Source organism: Aotus nancymaae, unplaced genomic scaffold (assembly GCF_030222135.1).
Source record: "Aotus nancymaae isolate 86718 unplaced genomic scaffold, 86718_ANA_hifiasm-v0.15.2.pri h1tg000020l, whole genome shotgun sequence".
NCBI lineage: Eukaryota > Metazoa > Chordata > Mammalia > Primates > Aotidae > Aotus > Aotus nancymaae.
The window spans coordinates 21,964,500-21,982,014 of NW_026988432.1; the positions used below are offsets into that span (position 1 = coordinate 21,964,500).

General features: G+C 38.3%; 1 protein-coding gene across 29 annotated transcripts in view; it reads left to right on the forward strand.

Moving 5' to 3' along the window:
• Positions 1 to 292: 292 nt before the first annotated feature.
• Positions 293 to 17,515, forward strand: part of TCF4 (transcription factor 4) — a 368,346-nt gene continuing 351,123 nt past the window's right edge. For 4 of the 29 annotated variants that reach the window (XM_064379110.1, XM_064379117.1, XM_064379113.1 and 1 more), the window contains exons 1-3: positions 1,924 to 2,081; positions 2,981 to 3,072; positions 4,713 to 4,785. In XM_064379110.1, the coding sequence (XP_064235180.1) occupies positions 3,001 to 3,072; positions 4,713 to 4,785 (145 nt within the window). In that variant the 5' untranslated portion in view covers positions 1,924 to 2,081; positions 2,981 to 3,000. Of the gene's footprint in view, positions 810 to 1,495; positions 1,645 to 1,923; positions 2,082 to 2,980; positions 3,073 to 3,942; positions 4,262 to 4,712; positions 4,786 to 17,515 lie in introns of those variants that run through there. The other 25 variants (XM_064379120.1, XM_064379127.1, XM_064379124.1 and 22 more) reach the window with 10 other exon arrangements.

Sequence of the window (17,515 nt, forward strand, 5' to 3'; positions counted from 1 at the left end):
TACACTTTTGTGTCAAAGAGCAAGGACGGCCAAGAAGCGGAAACATCAAGAAGAGCGCAGGTAAATGGGGCCTGCGAACAACCTCGGCCTCGGGAACTCCTGCAGTGCCGCCCCACGCGCGTCGCCCACCGGAGCCCGGCCACCCGCCTCCGCTCCCGGAGGAGGCGTGGTCGACGCGCACCGCCATCTTGGGCGCCTCTCTAGGCGCTCTGTTTACCACTCTATGGTCGTCCGCTCCCGCCCCGCCCCTTCCCAGTCATTGTCTGGAGGAGCAGCCGCGGCCGCAGCTCCTTCTCTTTATAAGCCCGCAGTTCCCGGATGTGAATGGATTACAATGTATCTTTCAGGGAAACCTATTATTATCAATGTGACTCCACGGGGGAGTCAATGGTGATGATGATGATGAGGAGGATGATGATGATGAGACACCTCTAAACTTGGAACAAGTTTAAGACTTTATGAGAGGAGAAGAAAAAAAACAACCACCAAGATTTGTTTGAGGAAAAATTATAACTATCCTGTTGTTTTTTTTTTTATAAACAATAAGAAAAGTTGTTGGTTTTTTTTTTTTAATGATTTCTTTCTTGGTGGGAGGGAATTTTGTTGCAGTTTTATGGTGGAAAATGCAAAAACCAGAGCCAGGTGCATAATCTTGTTACTGTGGATATCCCTGGAGCAGGACTGAGTACCAGTTAAAATACTTTTTGGGGATACACATGTGAGATACTAAGTACTTGCAGAAGATTTTTGTCTCTCTTTTTAAAGTCTCTTTCGTTGGAATATTGTGAGAATATTTGTGGCCATTTAAGGTAACGTTTCAATTTGCCGTCAGAGTAAACTGTTTGTAATTGAATTTAATTTTCAAAATGTCGATCCCGATGTTTTATTAAAACAAAAGGAACAACCTATTAAATAATTGCCAGTGGGAAAAAGTGTGTGCATGCATTTTGTGTATGTACTCGCACATCTAGCAATACCAGGGTTTGTAGAATGTGTTTTTTTTTTTTTTTTGAACACACGTTAAAATAGCGTATGTTGCATATCTGGTTAAAGCACGCTTGTTATTACGAAACGATAGAATTATGAAGCTTAATTTTTATTTTAAAAAGTGATGTGGAAAAAGTATGTTTTAAGAGCATGCAGGGCCTATAACGGTAAATGTTGAATTAAAAACTTACAGTGCTGGCGAACAGGGACTTAGCGTGCCTAGGAACTCAAGTGCAAAAACAAAACAACATCCACCCCCCAAAATTGCCCTTTTTTTTTTTTTTTTCGAAGTTTGCAGCTATACTATTCTGCGACTTAAAAGGGAGGGGAAAGAAAGTATGCAATTCAGATTTCGCCCCCAACGCAAAACTACCGAAACGAAAATCTCCCCAGCAAAATATGGCTTGATTTACAGGCGAAAAAGAAAAATATTGTTCCTCTTGGCAAAGTCTTTTTGCATCACGTGTATTTGCAGCCTAGTATAAACTTGCTTTGCCGTGTGTGGATGTGTGAGTGAGAGGGAACGCGAGTAAGAGAAAGAAAGAAGTGAAGGGATGTAAACTCGAATAAATTTCAAAGTGCCTCCGAGGGATGCAACGGGCAAAAACTGAACTGTTCAGGCTTCAGATTGTAACTGACGATCTGAGGAAAAATGAGGTGCTCGATGAATTTTCGTTTGTATTTTTTGGCGAGGCGGGGGAGGTGTTGAGATTTTTTTTTTTTTCCCCTCGGGGTGGGTGCGAGGGGGGATGCATCCCAGCCAGCCCGACCCGGAGCGAGCCGCGTCTCCCCGCCGGAGCCCCCCCACCCATTTCTTTGCTGAACTTGCAATTCCGTGCGCCTCGGCGTGTTTCCCCCTCCCCCCTTCCCTCCGTCCCCTCCCCTCCCCGGAGAAGAGAGTTGGTGTTAAGAGTCAGGGATCTTGGCTGTGTGTCTGCGGATCTGTAGTGGCGGCGGCGGCGGCGGCGGCGGCGGGGAGGCAGCAGGCGCGGGAGCGGGCGCAGGAGCAGGCGGCGGCGGTGGCGGCGGCGGTTAGACATGAACGCCGCGTCGGCGCCGGCGGTGCACGGAGAGCCCCTTCTCGCGCGCGGGCGGTAGGTACCGGCGCCGGCGGGGCTCGGCGGGGCGGAGGCGCCCGGCGGCGCGGGGCTCGGGCTCGGCGGCCCCGCACGCGGCTCCGCGCCTCCCGCGCCGCGGGCTCCCGGCGCCCGGCGCTCCCAGAAGAGACACCCCTTCCCCTCCCGCCGCTTCCCTCCCCCTCGCCGCCAGCAGCCCCCCCGCCCCTCCCCGCAGTGCCCCCTCGGAGGTTCCGAGGACTTTGCCAGGGGCCTGACTTTAATTTTTATAACCCCTTTCTTTCACAAATTAGGGTGCTGGACAATTACGGGACCCGACCCTCCACTCCGCTCCCCCCCACCCTGTCACCCCACCCCTCCCCCTTTGGACGTGTTTTCACTCCGGAGACGCTCATCTTTAATTTCTTGATAGCTACTTTGAAAAGCGGAGGGGAGTGGTGTGTGCGAGTGTGTGTGCGTGTGCGAGTGTGAGTGTGCGAGGGGGGGTGGGGTGCAGGGTGGGGGGAAAGTTGAGACCGGATCGTTCTCAGTAGTTTCTCTTTTCTCTGTGATCCATTCATTTCTCGCTCTACCTCCTGTTGCATAAAATGATGCGCTGAAGAGCGGCTTTTTTTTTTTTTCTTTCCCGGATTTGGTTTTATAGTGGATGTTACCAGTTTGATCGTCTCTTTGGAAATACAATATCGCTTTTTCTCCTTTTTTTTTTTTCTTTTTTTGCTATTGCTGCCTATTCCATCTTAAAAAAACAAAACCAAACCCAACCCAACAACAAGTCTCCCATCCCTTCCTCCTTTCCACCTTAATCCCACCCGCCCCCACGTCCCCACCCCCAACCCCCCAGTCTCCAAAAATCCGATTGTGTTTTCTTCAAGGATTGGGACTGGATTTTCTGATTGCGGTTATTTCCATGTTTCTAGGTTTGTGTGATTTTGCTAAAATGCATCACCAACAGCGAATGGCTGCCTTAGGGACGGACAAAGAGCTGAGTGATTTACTGGATTTCAGTGCGGTAAGAAAGAACGGTGGAAACTAACAACAGCTGTGAAAAAAACAAAACAAAAACCCAAACACTTCAGCTAGAGACCAGTAGTAATCTAAAGGACAGGAATAATTTTTAACTGGCTGAATCCTTGGTAAATGTGAAGGTTTTTTTGACAAGTTTTTAACTATAATTTTGGGGTGTGATGGAAGATTCAGGCTGCTTTTTTTTTTTTTTAGTTTTATTACTGGCCTTGAATTCCCTACCCACTGATTATCCCAAATAATGGAATCTCACCTCAGTGGAAAGCAAAAATAGACACCCCTAAAAGTAAACCACCCCTAAAACTTGGCCATGTCTGAACATTGAGAGTACTGATACTTTGCACACTACTCTTCGTTTTATTTATGGTTTTTGGAAATGGAAAATAGAAGATAGGAGACCCAGTTGTCTCTTTAAAGTTTTAAGCTGATGATGCTTTGGATTTGTAGGACCTGTTAATTACATCTTACCTCCTAGTTGCATCTTTTCCTGGGATTCTTAAAAGTAGTATGGATATGCTGAACATACATTCTTTAGAACCTTTTGGACTGTTTTGGTAAATTTCGTAGTCGTGAGATCAGCACAAAGCGGAACTTAACACACTTGTGGAGTTTTACGGCTGTACTTGGTCCTTCTCCATCCCTTTGCTTCCCTTTCCTAAACCGAGTCCCAGACATGTCAGGGGAATGAATTCATTTTTAATGCCAGATGAGTTTGGTGTAAGATGCATTTGTAAAGCAAAATAAAAAGAATCCACAAAACACACAAATAAAATCCAAACCGCCTTCCAAGTGGGGCTCTTTCATGCTGCTGCTGCTGCTGCTGCTGCTCCTCCTCCTTCTCCTCTTCCTCCTCCTCCTCTTCTTCTAGACCTTCTTTTGGAGAAATGGCTTTCGGAAGTTTTTGCCAGGAAACATAGCCCTAGGCAGCTTTGCAGCCCCCTTTCTGCTTGTTGCACTTTCTCCATTCGTTCCTTTGCTTTTTGCAGGCTCTGACTCAGGGAAGGTGTGCATTATCCACTAGATACGTCGAAGAAGAGGGAAACCAATTAGGGTCGAAATAAATGCTGGAGAGAGAGAGAGGGAGTGAAAGAGAGTGAGAGTGAGAGAGAGAGAGAGAGAGAGAGTCTTGCTTCAAATTGCTCTCCTGTTAGAGACGAAATGAGAATTTAGTGCAGGTGGCACTTTTATTTTTATTTGGGTTCACATATGACAGGCAAATCCTATACGGGATGGAAAGGGACATTGCCTCGTTTATGGCCAAGGTTTTCAATATAAAACAAACAACTTTTTTCTTCTCCTTGGTGAAACTAGTGTTTTCTAGAGAGGCTGCTGGCCTCCAACCTGAATCTTGATAACATCATGGGAACTGTGTTTGTTCCAAATGTAGTAGTACTGCTTGGCCATCTAATGAACCTGAGGAAAAAGAAAGAACAGACTGCTAATGGGGGCGGGGGGTGGGATTTGTAATGTTTTTCTTTTAGTTTTAAGTTGGATGGTGATGTATTTTACTAAATAAACCCTTAGCATAAACTCTAAGTTGTTTGGTAACAGTATGAAAGATCTTTGAGGAACTCTGAAGGCACAAATGTCTTCTTTTCAACTGTAATATTTCTTTGTTTCTTTTAGATGTTTTCACCTCCTGTGAGCAGTGGGAAAAATGGACCAACTTCTTTGGCGAGTGGACATTTTACTGGCTCAAGTATGTAAATTTCTTTCTTAGTGTGAAGTTAAATGTTCTTAGCTGTTTATTTACTCAATTGTATGTTTTTGGCTGTGTTGAAGTGTTCTGAAAAAGTCATTGAATTTTAGCCTATAATCCTTTGGTTATTGCATTACTCATCAGTGGTATAACTTACACAAAATGTTACCTTGTGCAATTAAAATTAGGTCTTTTTTTTTAAATCAAAGAAACTCTTTCAAAATTCCATCACTTAATTTAAAAGCAATTTTCTAATATAGTTGTAATCAAACACATGAAGATAAGACCAGTGTTAACCTGGGGAATAAATTAATGTTTTTTTGAAAATAAGGGGAAAAAAAATCTTAACATTCATAAAACAGGGAAATCCCTTGTAAATAATATCAATTATTAGGTACTATATACAATTAACCCTTTTAAAGAAATGGACACTTAATTCTGCAGATGAATGCTATGTAGTAAACCATAGCTCTAAATAGCCTCTTGCTAATCTGAGAGGCTAAATATGAATTCATTTATATTTAAAATACTCTTTTTGATGCCTTAGCTGTTTCTTTTCCCTAATCATTTACTTGTGCAATGAATTTTTGCTGTATTTAAAGTTGCAAATCTGGAAGGACTTTTGCGTTTTATAAATGAAAAATCTTTGGGTGATGCTTAAAAAAGACGCTAGCACTATTCACAAAGGAATCTCTGCACAGTGATTATCTGGCATCTAAGGAGGGGTTTATTACAGGACTATTTGAATATCTCTTATTAAAAGTGCAGACTGAAAATATTCATTTAAAATGTATTTTTTTAATCAAATGAATTTCAAATAAGAAAGAGTTCTACATTGTTGCCTGCTATCCTTTAAGTCCAAGGCTTAAATCCATTTATGCTTGTTAAACAGCTGCAGTATTTTAGGAGTTCTGGCAATGGTATATAACAGTACATTAGGCTGAGTACTGTTCTTAAGTCAGACTGGTAAATGTTGACATCTTTTAGCTGTGAGATGCCAGTGAAATTGTCTGTCAACTATGAATGTAATTTCACATCTCTTAATATTCATTTGGTGTTATAGCAATGAAAGAAGTTTGTTCACCTATGTGATTTGTGTATTTGGTATATTTTTATAAAACTAATGGCTTTTAAAAGTTGCTCATTTCCAAATAAGTCCCCTCTCCTTCTACTGGCCCCGCTAAGTTTAGGGAATTTGTGTCTCTATAACTTGTTTTAAAAAATATGAGGTGCCTCTTGTATTTTTATTTTAGATTTTTAGTACACATTGATTAAAATGATCATTGATAATATGTTTGTGTTTTACTATCCTGGACCTTGTTATGTTTTCCACTTAGGGACTTGGGACAGTTTTTATATTAGTATTATATCTTTTAAATTTCTGTATGATATCCTCTGTGCAACTTTTAAGATGGAAAATATTAATATGCATGTTTGACGTAAAGGTAAGCACAAGTATCTTTTGTGACCAAATTAATTTTTCATGTTAGACAATACCAAAACAGTATCTCTGACAGTAATTTTTATGACTTAAAAAAGGTATATTCAGTTTAAATCCAGAAGTAGGTTATGTCAGACAGGCACAGAGATAGACTACTTTTAAAGTCAGTGCAAAAAAACAAGTTTGCAATATTGTGAAAACATGAATTTATAATAATTTAAGAATATTACTTTAGATATCATTTAATAAAGTAAGGTGTTTAGAAATATGAGTTTGTGTTACATTTAAAAAGACAACTGTATGATCCATTTTCTGTGTTCACATTTAAATAAAGTCCTTGCTGTGATGTTTAAATGTTTATAGAGAGTACAGGTTTGATAAGTTGAGTATGTATTAATGCATTTTGGTAAGTGATCATATATCAAAACTTACACAGTTTTTAAGACAGTTACACACACACACTCACACACACACACGTTCATGCATGCAAACCTGGAGACAGACTTCACTCTTAGTAAGTCATGTTGCACTACTCTAATGCATACATAGTGATTATTTTTAAGGTGTGGAACTTCAAGTTACGTTGTACCATAAGTGGTGTTTTCAGGACCAGATGTTTACTTGTAAGGGTAAAAAGTGTAATGGTCCTTTTATTCTGGCTTCCTGATTGAAAATGCAGGGTATTCATTTCATGTAGTGTGATGGTGACTATAATATATAGGGTACAGATTGGAGTGTTCAGTTTTCCTCTATCAAGATATATTTGAACACAGGGCTGTTAGTTAAGGAAACGGGTTGTATTTTCACTTAAAAGAGTTAAACCTTTTTTAACACGTTTTAAAATCATGAAAATTGCATTTTGCCCTTTAATTGGAAGAATCAACTAGGAAACTTTGGAGAGAGAGATAATTTTCTAAATTTACTTCAAGATAATATCCATTGTCCTGAGTGGACTCAGATGTCCCTTTCATGGGTTGCTTTGAAACTTGGATCGGGGAAAGAAAGCTCTAAACTATAAGTAAACTGTTTCTATTTGAAAAATCAGCTATAGTTGTTCAAAGTGAGGCATGGTAATAATTCATGCTTAAACTTCCCAATAGCTTTTGATTCCATTAATATAGGATGCTCCATAGTGATTTGCAATGCGAGAATAAAAATAAAGTATGGCCATATTCCCTTTAATCTTTCATTTCACAAACATGGTTTTTCCTACCACCTTAAGAAATAGTGAGGCTGCTAGGGAGAATGGAATGTAACCTGAGCTACAGCCTGACATTCCCAGGGAGTATTTTTCACATGAAAGGCTTTTGTCAACCCAGGAAAGGACTAGCAGTTTTTGTTTGATGTTTGCAGGTGTTCAGCAGAAAGCACTAAAACAATTCAGCCATGATGGTTCAGAGCTTCCATAACCTTAACAGGGAAAATTGGTGGGCTCTGGAATTATTTTTAAGAAATAGTTATAACCTATGTGGTAACTTAAAGGGATTTAATATCCGTTATATCATTGATCTTAAAACAAGCTAAAAGCATCCACATGCCTGGATAATTGGAAGATTGCTCTCATTGAAAAGTAGGATGCCTAAGTTACCAAAAATAGAAAATAATTTAAAGTGTCTATAATTTATTGATGAATATGGGCTTGATTTTCTGATATAGCAGAAGGACAGTTTATTTGGTTACCTTTGACTCTTGGAGGAAAAGATAAACATAATAGCTTTGGGATCTTTTTTAAAGTTGGGCCACTAAAGTGATGTATTCTAAAGAACTAGATCAGGTCTGGCCACATCTGTTACACGTATTTACTGCTAGCCTATGACAGACACTACATCTTTCTCCCTTAGTTTAGAAGTTGAGCTTTTTTCCCTGTAACTGTTTAGTTTTATTGAGGTGTTCAGTTATTGTAAAAAGATTGTCACATGAACGAGTGAACAATTAAGAGCAGCATTAAAACCCACAGCATCTCTGTTGTGGGTCATTTCTGGAAGAAGAAAGTATTGCCTGAAATTTATATAAGTTTGCTAACCTATATCCACATGACAACAAAAATGATATACCAATTTAGTGAATTCATTGAGGGGGTAAAATAATCAATCCAGTGGGTAGTTTTGTATGATACAGAAAATTCACGTGATCGGCGTCCTTAATTAATTCTGAGTTCATTGTGATGGCATGAAAAAAAAAGATTGGTTTCCCCTTAAAGGTATTTGTTGAGGAAAGCTACTTAAATTGTGTGTGTGTGTGTGTGTGTGTGTGTGTGTGTGTGTGTGTGAAAACAGCCTTAAAATGGTAAATGGTATAATTCATAAGGGTTCTGTGGCTTTTTGTAAAGGGCAGAGTAATTTAATAGGTTAAAAAAAAGTACAGTGGCATTAAACCCATTATGTTAGAATCATAGAATTTTGGGCATAGAAACCCATTAGAAGTGTTGCCCAGTGCCTTCATTATACAGGCAAAGAAAACTGAAGCCCAAGATAAGGAGTTCCAAACTGTGCTTTTTATTTCTTATTTCAAAAAACAAGTTTTGATTTGCTAATTCTCTGTGGCCCTGCAAATCCTTTATTGGAAATAACCTTGGTCTCACTGCTGTCTTTCTGTCATTTGTACGGCATAATGGGGCATGAGGATTAGTGTGCTGATGATATTTGTGCGTATAAATGCTTCTGTATATGCGTGTGCCTTCTGAAAACTTTTTTAGGTTTGGAGCTGAATTTTGGATTATTGATCATTCTCTTTTACCTGGTCTTCCCTGTGACTATTTTGCATGATGTTGGGTAAAATAATAGTGTGGGTGAGCATGTCACACTGCTTCTCAGTGTGTTGGAGAGGTGTGCTGTGTACCTTATACCTGTTGTATTTTTTAAATCCTCACAAGAACCTAGTAAGATGTAAGGATTACTACTATCTGTATTCATAGCTGAGGAAGCTGAGAGCGATATTAAACAACTTGATCTTAAGGCAGCCAGTAATGAAATTAGGTTTTAACCTTAAGTTTGTCTAGCTCAAAGTCCTGAGTTCTACACACACACACACACACACACACACACACGCACACGCATGCACGCGCACACACACACACAGTCTCTCTCTCTCTCTCTCACTCTCACTTCACACAGCTCATTTTTTCAAGATTATATAGGCAAACAATGTAATATTGAGGCTTGGCACGAAATACTATCCATGATCTTTAAGGTAGATAGCGTTTTTAAAAACATATCTAATGTAACGATGTAAACCATACCCATTATTTTTCCTGCCTTTGTATCTAAATAAGCTACCTTCTAATTTATGGCAGATTTCAGTGTGACTAAATATGTTTTTCTCGTATCTTTATTAGTTTTACCAAGAAAATATAGTGGATATTTAAAAAGTTGTGCTTTCATTCTGTTGTGAATTGATAATCTACATGGATGTCATTGAAAATATTTCATTATCAATTGTTTTTATTTAGCTAATCAATTCAGAATTTGAAGTAACCAAGCCTGATGTATTAATATCTAAAGAAATAAGGATCTCCTATCTTTAACTATAAAGAAGTTTTGCAGTCCATTGTTGGATCTTTGAAACTTAATATTCAAGAACAATACCCTAAATTATGTCTGCATCACTAAAATAAGCACTTTTGAAGGTTTGATATGTCTGTTACCAGACATGTGCTTAAAATGTTACATTTTCTAAATTCAGAAGGCAGAAGCAGTACTCTATTTGACACTGACTTAAGTAAATAAAATGCATTAAACAAGCGTGGGGATCCAAGAACTGTTGAAACTGAAATGCTTAACATTTTTGACAGCATCAGCAAATTATCCTTACCCTACTATTGTAATGAGGAAATCACTTAAATAACAGATGAACAGCCAAGTCACATAAACATATATAATAGAACTATGTAATGAAAGTTTATGCTGTTAATTGCTCGAATCTGTCTTAAATGCTTAGAATCATGGAGCAGTAAAGACTGTCATATAAACAGTTTTGTTTTGAGCTTAAAATTATTCCTTTTTGCTTTCATCTGCTATGATAAACAAAGTAATTTTGTAAGCTTTAAAGATCAAACATTTACTCCTAATGGTAAACTACATTTTATATTGGAAGTTTGCAACCTCGTCCAAGTCATAGAGTTGAGTCCTGGTGGCCCCAGGCCTGTGATTTTCAACGTTTAGTATTATGATGCTATTTAGATCTGTTCCCATAAGCCAAGATAACAGATCTTAAGTTGCCTAATAAGGAACATGGTGTGTTTTGAAATGTTCTTCAGTTTACAAGTCTTAAACCAAAATGTTCTTGGCCAAACCTTTAGAATCTATATGTATGTTGAATAAGTCAGATTTTATACAGACATAGCATGAAAATGAAGCTAAGTAGGAACAGAAAAATCCACCCTTTCTTTATTTTTTTCTGTTTTATGAGCTATTTTTTATAGCCAGGTGTTCTTCCAAGTTAATTAGATAGTGCTAAATATTAGAAAATGTAAAATATGTTACAGGTTTTTTAAACAGTTATTTTTGTTACTGGTTTCTTATTACTCTAGGTAAAATTTTCACAACTGACCACCAGGTTTATTAGCTTATATGTGAGCTATCCATTTTGTGCATTCGTGAGCCAGTTGACTAAGAATAAGGTATATACATGGGTTTTATGTGGATACTTTTGACCCATATCTCTCTTACTGCTTAGGAAAGAGACATAAGAGAAATAATAATTTAATCTTTGGAGAAGATTAACACTTTGTTATAAGTTATATATAGATAAATATATATATATTTATTTATATCAGACTTGCAGCAATAGTGAAAATGTTGAAAAGGTTGTCATGTTTACTTTCATTTCAAAGATAAATAAGGGCCCAGTTAATCAGCATATCAAATGCCCAGGTGTGTTTAAAATCAGTTTATGTGGATGAATTTCAGGGCTGTAAGAAAGTATTTTATTTAAAGGTGCAGTCACACGATTGATTGTTCAAATGGATGCTTTTGTACTTTTGTGTGACAATTAACATTTAATGAATGACTTTCTAGACTGCCATTGGTGGTAATTACTATATGTAGTTTATTAACTGCAATCCACTGTTGGATGTGCCTTTATTGATTTGTTTTGCAAACACCCCTTCACATGTGCGGCAGTATTTGTAGTTAACTTTTTAAAGAACCTGTTTCACTTGCTGATGCTGACATTGCCTCTAAAAATGCTGGTTTATAAATTCTCATGTGCTAGAATGCCTCTTTGATCTGAGTAATTTTAACTGAATTACAAAATCCATCAACTTTCCTGCTATAAAAAGTTTGCATTCAAATCCTCAGGGAATCCCAAAGTAACGACACATTGTTTTTCAAGGAAATAATTTATGGAAATTTACATTTACAAGAGACTTTAGAGATGCTCTATTATTTTTTAGGTAAGGAGCCAAGGTTCGGGAGGGTTAAAAGTATTTTGCCCAAATCGTGCAGTTGGTTATTGGCTGTAATAGGACACAAATACACATGTCCTGACCCTCTGGTCAAAGACCTCATGCTGCTTTTAATTAAGGCTTGGACTCAATTCGATGGTACCAACTGTATATTTCTTAAGAAGGGAAAAATGTGTATAATCTACCATTTCTGAACAAAATATTAAAAATTGAGATTGTGAAAGATGAACGTTGTAATCCAGCCTGATTGTCATCACGTGTTCTAATTTGGCCAAGGCAGTTGACAAATAACTGTTAAAATGTATTGTGTTATTAAAAATAACAAAGTAAGACCCATGATTAAATATCAGGGCTGTAATTTAATCTTGGGGGTTCTGGTGCTGTTCATAAACCATTTGGCTTTTTTTTGTAACAGATGACGTCAAAATCCAGCTTGATTGAATTATGACCCTGGGTTACAGCAGCACCTGCTGGTACCTCTTTACTTCATGGCCTGTCAGCATTTCCATTACAAACTTTTTTTTCCTGACATTTTAACCTTCAGATAGTTAAACTGGACTGATGTTTGGCATATAAACTTTCTGCTCCTTGGGAAAAGACCACTTGCTCAATAAAACAGAGAAGGTGGTGACAAAGCCCCATTACGGATACCCCTTAGAATGTTCTGCTTTGCTTTAATCTTCCATTCATTTAAACATTCTTTTGGGGGTTGCTTAGCTGAATTGCAAGGCATCCAAATGGAAGGTTTTTAATCTCAAATTTCCCACGTGAAGACTTAAGTACAGGGTATTTAGAAGACCGGGAAAGTACAAAAATACCTAGCTTCTATGCAGGTGATTGAAACTCTGGATGATCCGGTTTTCATGTGGGGTGTAAGATGCTGAAGAGCAAGCCTTGAAAAAATGCACATTGGCATACCGTGTCAGTAGTTGCTTTTATATTCACTTAAGATGTGTAAAAATTGGTAATGAATGGTTAGAAAAGTATCTTTATTTATATTATTATCTGGAGACTGGTAGCATAGCTTCGGTTTGTCCCCTCAGGTTTTACTATGTTGGGAATGGAGATTGCAAGTTGTTTGCATCTAGTTAGCCAGCTTTTTATCTATCTAGTCTAATTCTGATTGATGGATCATCGAATATGTATATTTTTAGTAGAGGACATAGAGGGCTTTATGGAAGAGGGACCATCTCTCAGAGGGCATATATTCTAACACAGGGGTGTTTGTCTTGAGCCACACATAAAATACACTGACGATAGCTGATGAGCTAAAAGAAATTTGCAAAAAAAAAAAATCTCATAATGTTTTAAGAAAGTTTACGAATTTGTGTTGGGCTTGTGGGTTGGACAAACTTGTTCTAACGGGAAAAAATAGAAGAGTAAATATGTAATTAATATCCAGCATTGAGAAGACACAATAATGTGGGAGTTTAGAGACATGAAAACTTATTAATAAAGAAGGGTTTGTGGAAAACTCGATTCTAATCCTTGAAGGCATGGTAGAATTTTTGACATGTAGGTAGTGAGACTGAGCATGCACATTAGGATCACTGTGAGCCAAGCACAGATGAAAGAAACTGGAAGGGGTAGATTAAAGAGAGCTCCCAGAAAGAGAAGCTTCTTGGCTCTGCAGTGGAGTCAACTCTGGTCAGACACATGGGATGATTTCCAGGCAAAAACCCCTGTGCTGGATGCTTTTTATTTTCTTGACTGAGTTTGTGTTTCATTGGGGAGTGTCACAGATTTTAAGCCAGTTCCATCCAAAAGTACATATATATATTTCTGTTTTTGTTTTTTTGAGACAGAGTCTCGCTCTGTCACCAGCCTGGAGTGTACTGGTACAGTCTCAGCTTATTGCATCCTCTGCCTCCTGGGTTCAAGCGATCCTCTTGCCTCAGCCTCCCAAGTAGCTGGGACTACAGGTGCACGCCACCATGCTCAGCTAACTTTTTGTATTTTTAGTAGAAATGGGGTTTCACCATGTTGTCCAGGATGGTCTTGATCTCTTAACCTCGTGATCCGCCCGCATTGGCCTCCCAAAGTGCTGGGATTACAGGCACAATCCACTGTGCCCGGCCCAAAAGCATATATTTTTAATGGTAGTGTCGGGACAAAAATCAAAATTTTTGTGTCCCCAGTTCCAAAAACTCTTCCTATTGTATCACTCAGCAGTGGAAACTTTCTTGAGCCAAATGAAGTTGCTTTGGAGAAAAATGTTCGTTTAGCCAAATTCTGGAAATCTAGATTCTTTTGCAATGTTTGCTGGTAAGTAGCTGCTTCATATTGAGGAAGTGGTAGAAGCTTAAAGTCTGTATCTTAAAACTAAACAAAATTGAATCAAAATTGTAGAATTCAAGAGGAGTTTTCACATTAAAAAAAAATACTACTGTATTTTAAGGTTGCAAAAATTCGTCTTTATAATTTTTATTATCACTGGCATCACCATTAACAGTGTTGTATTTTTTGGGCAAAAGCTGGAATGGAAATGTGATAGTTGTCATTGCCATATTATATATCGAGAAATGTGTTTAAAATTTTTCCAGAGATACTGTGATCTTAGCCAAAACTAATGTAATATTGTAAAAACATTGTGGCGTGGCCAGATATACCTTTTAATAAAACTGACCAGAAGTACATCACAAATAGAAAAATGCATATGTGTGTGTGTGTATGTGTTTATCACCCCTTCCTGCAAGTATTGTTGGATTCAGGTTAAAGTGTCTTTCTCTCTGTGATCTGCAAGTAAATTCATGTAGCATGTGTGTCCAGTTTCCAAAGTGAAGCCAAAAATTCAAGTGATGGTTGATGTTGGCTTAGGAAGAATTTATTAATGACTCTGTTTGCTATAGAGTTAAAAAAAGAAATTTATGACAAAGAGATATTTAGACCCATTTAAAATATTTCAGTTAAGAACCTATGAATTCCTTAACCTTTGTATTCACTTTTCAAAATGTGAAGGGTTTATATTGGAAATATTTTGCAATGCAGCAACCTGAAACTCACATAGACAAAGCTTTGGTCAGCAAGTGGTAATAATATATCCAGGTTGAATATACAATTTCATACATAACCCAATTTGTAAGTTTGAAGAGAAAGATGAAACAATATCAGTTTTAATGCTTGTTTGAATAATTGTTCTTTGTTACGTGCCCTCTTGGACATCATTGTCCACCAACTGATGCCCCAAACCATTGAATGCTTTTCTGTTTTCTTACGGGCCCTGTGGTTCTTCAATCTAGTTACTTTTAACCACAAGATTAATTTTCTTCTGACATCTAATTTTCCCCTGATTTTGTTAATATCTTATTTTTTTTCCAGCTCATTTAGAACTATTTCTCTTTAATACGGGGTGCACATTTGTAGTATCTCATTTGTAAGGGGATTCTACACTTTAATCCTTAGTAATTTGGGTGGAATGGGATAAGGTGAGAGATAGTCCGTAATTGTTTAAGGCTTGATTGTTTAAAGAAAGTTGAAAGTTTCAGAAAAGTGAAAGGGGATGAATGCATGCCATATTGTTACTACTTTTTCAGTGTGAGTGTATTTCACTGGAGTAACGATAGAGTTATTAGAAATTATTACTTTTAATTTACTTATTTGTACATTCATTTATTTACTCATTCATTCATTCATTCAGTAAAAGTTTATTTGAGAGCCAAGATACAAGTTACAGTGCTAGAAATTATGGTGCTAAAAAGAACAACAAATTTCAACTACAGCATTGGGACATGATTTTACAGTTGTTAAATAAAAGTTTTACAATAATTCAAGGAAGGTACTTTTAAAATAAATGATGTTGGCCAGGCGGGGTGGCTTATGCCTGTAATCCCAGCACTTTGGGAAGCTGAGGCGGGTGGATCATTTGAAGTCAGGAGTTTGAGACCAGCCTGGCCGACATGATTTATTTATTTACTCCATCTCTGCTGAATATACAAAAATTAGCTGGATGTGATGGCAGGCGCCTGTAATCCCAGCTACTCCAGAGGTTGAGGCAGGAGAATGGCTTGAACCCAGGAGGCGGAGTTTGCAGTGAGCTGAGGTTGTGCCACTGCACTCTAGTATGGGTGACAGAGCAAGGCTCTGTCTCAAAAAAAAATAAAATAAATAAAACACATAAAATAAAAAATGTTGGAATATGCAAGTAGACTTTTTCAAAAGATACTTTTCAAATATAACCAAGTACAGACTTCACATTTCTTAACTGAAACAGAAATCCTAAAATCTGTGTATATGTGTGTACATGTTTTATGTGAATATAAAGGAAGGAGAATGGATTCGAATGATTATGGAAATTGGACCTTGAAGTTAGTGTTAGGAATGCACTCTCAAGTTTAGTATCAGAGGTGGTCTGGGAGGCAATGACAATTACGTTCCATTTCTCCTTTCTGAGCAGAAATTAAAATTTTGGATATGTAGATGGTACTCATTTACTTTTAGGGCACTAGATATATATGCTTATCTTTTTTTATCCCCACACTTGAATTTTGTTAAAATATGTACTGTGTGTCAATTTAAAAACAAAGTAGATGATTATTGAGCATCTGCCATGTATCAGGTAATATGCTGGCTGCCATAAATAAAACTATGAGCAAGATAGGTATGTTTCTGGTGTGGCCTAAATGGAGGAGGCAGACATTAATGGATAATCAGCCAAAGAAGGTCAGTTACTACATTTGAGAGGTGTGTGGCTTGAAAAGAGTTTGCAGCAGGAATGTCTGACCAAGGAGATCGGCCCAGGTGAACTGAGGCCTTACAGATGAGGCTCGGGAGTTAAGTGGGTGGAGTTTGCTTGGCTGAGAGGGAGGGCGTGATTCCAGCCGCTGTGGCTGGTGGGGGTTGGTAGGTGTCAGATCCTGCAAGACTGAGCCACAGGGAGCCTTGGCAGTGTGCTGCTAATCAGATTTGTGTCTGGGACATGGACCCCAAAGAGTAGTCAATGTGGGTGGCCTACACCAGTTGTGAGGTTTTTGCAGAAGTCCAGGTGAGAGACAGGGTTGCTGGTTCTACAGTGTGGGTGGTGAAGTTGGAGAATTAACTGTACGCTTTATTTGAAATCTGTACCTTTAAGCCATTCGGGAGCATTCATAGTGGGTACTTTTTTTTTTTTTTTGAAACTTCCTATAACTTTTTAATCCTTGAAAATCTACCACACTTTATACATTCTGACAGTAATTATGAGACCTAATTCAGCTACTGTGTGATAGCCACTGCCTTTTTAGCAACCAAGTGCCAGAGAAGTGCTCTTTTGTTTTCTGAGAAAAGTGTTAGATTGATTTTGCAATTCGATTTTGCAATTCTGCGGGGGGTACAGGGGTGGAAGTGGGTCTTATCGAATGGTCTTCAGTAATGCACTATTTAGGCTTTTTATAGCTTATGTTCTTAGGAGCAGTAAACATGACCCTTTAGTTAGACCTGTTAACTTCTCCTGACTGTGATCAGGTATCAGATAGCACAGCCACAGAAGTTACTGAATGTGTTTGTTGGTGGACTTTGGGAGAGTGGTTTAATTTATGTGGTATTCTCTCTGGGATTGCAGCATTGTTGTTAGATTGCATTTTGTCACAGGGAGGAAATTACCTGGTAACTCCTGATTAGGAACAAAATGAAGCTTCCCCTTTTTACAAATCGCAGCTAATGTTCTGCTTGGTCCACTTGGCTCTCTTCTCTTGACCACCTCTCTCTCTCTCCTCCCTCCCCACTCCATTTTCTCAATTATTTTATTATTCATTATTGGGAATCACCTCTCAAATCAGGATGCTTGTTAGTCCATTTTAGTTAGGAAAAATATCGCTATTCTTTCACTGTGTTTACTGTTGAAGAACAAAATACTACCTTTTTTTCCTTTCCATTTTTGGTTACACCAGCTAGTTAGAGCCTTGGGGTAG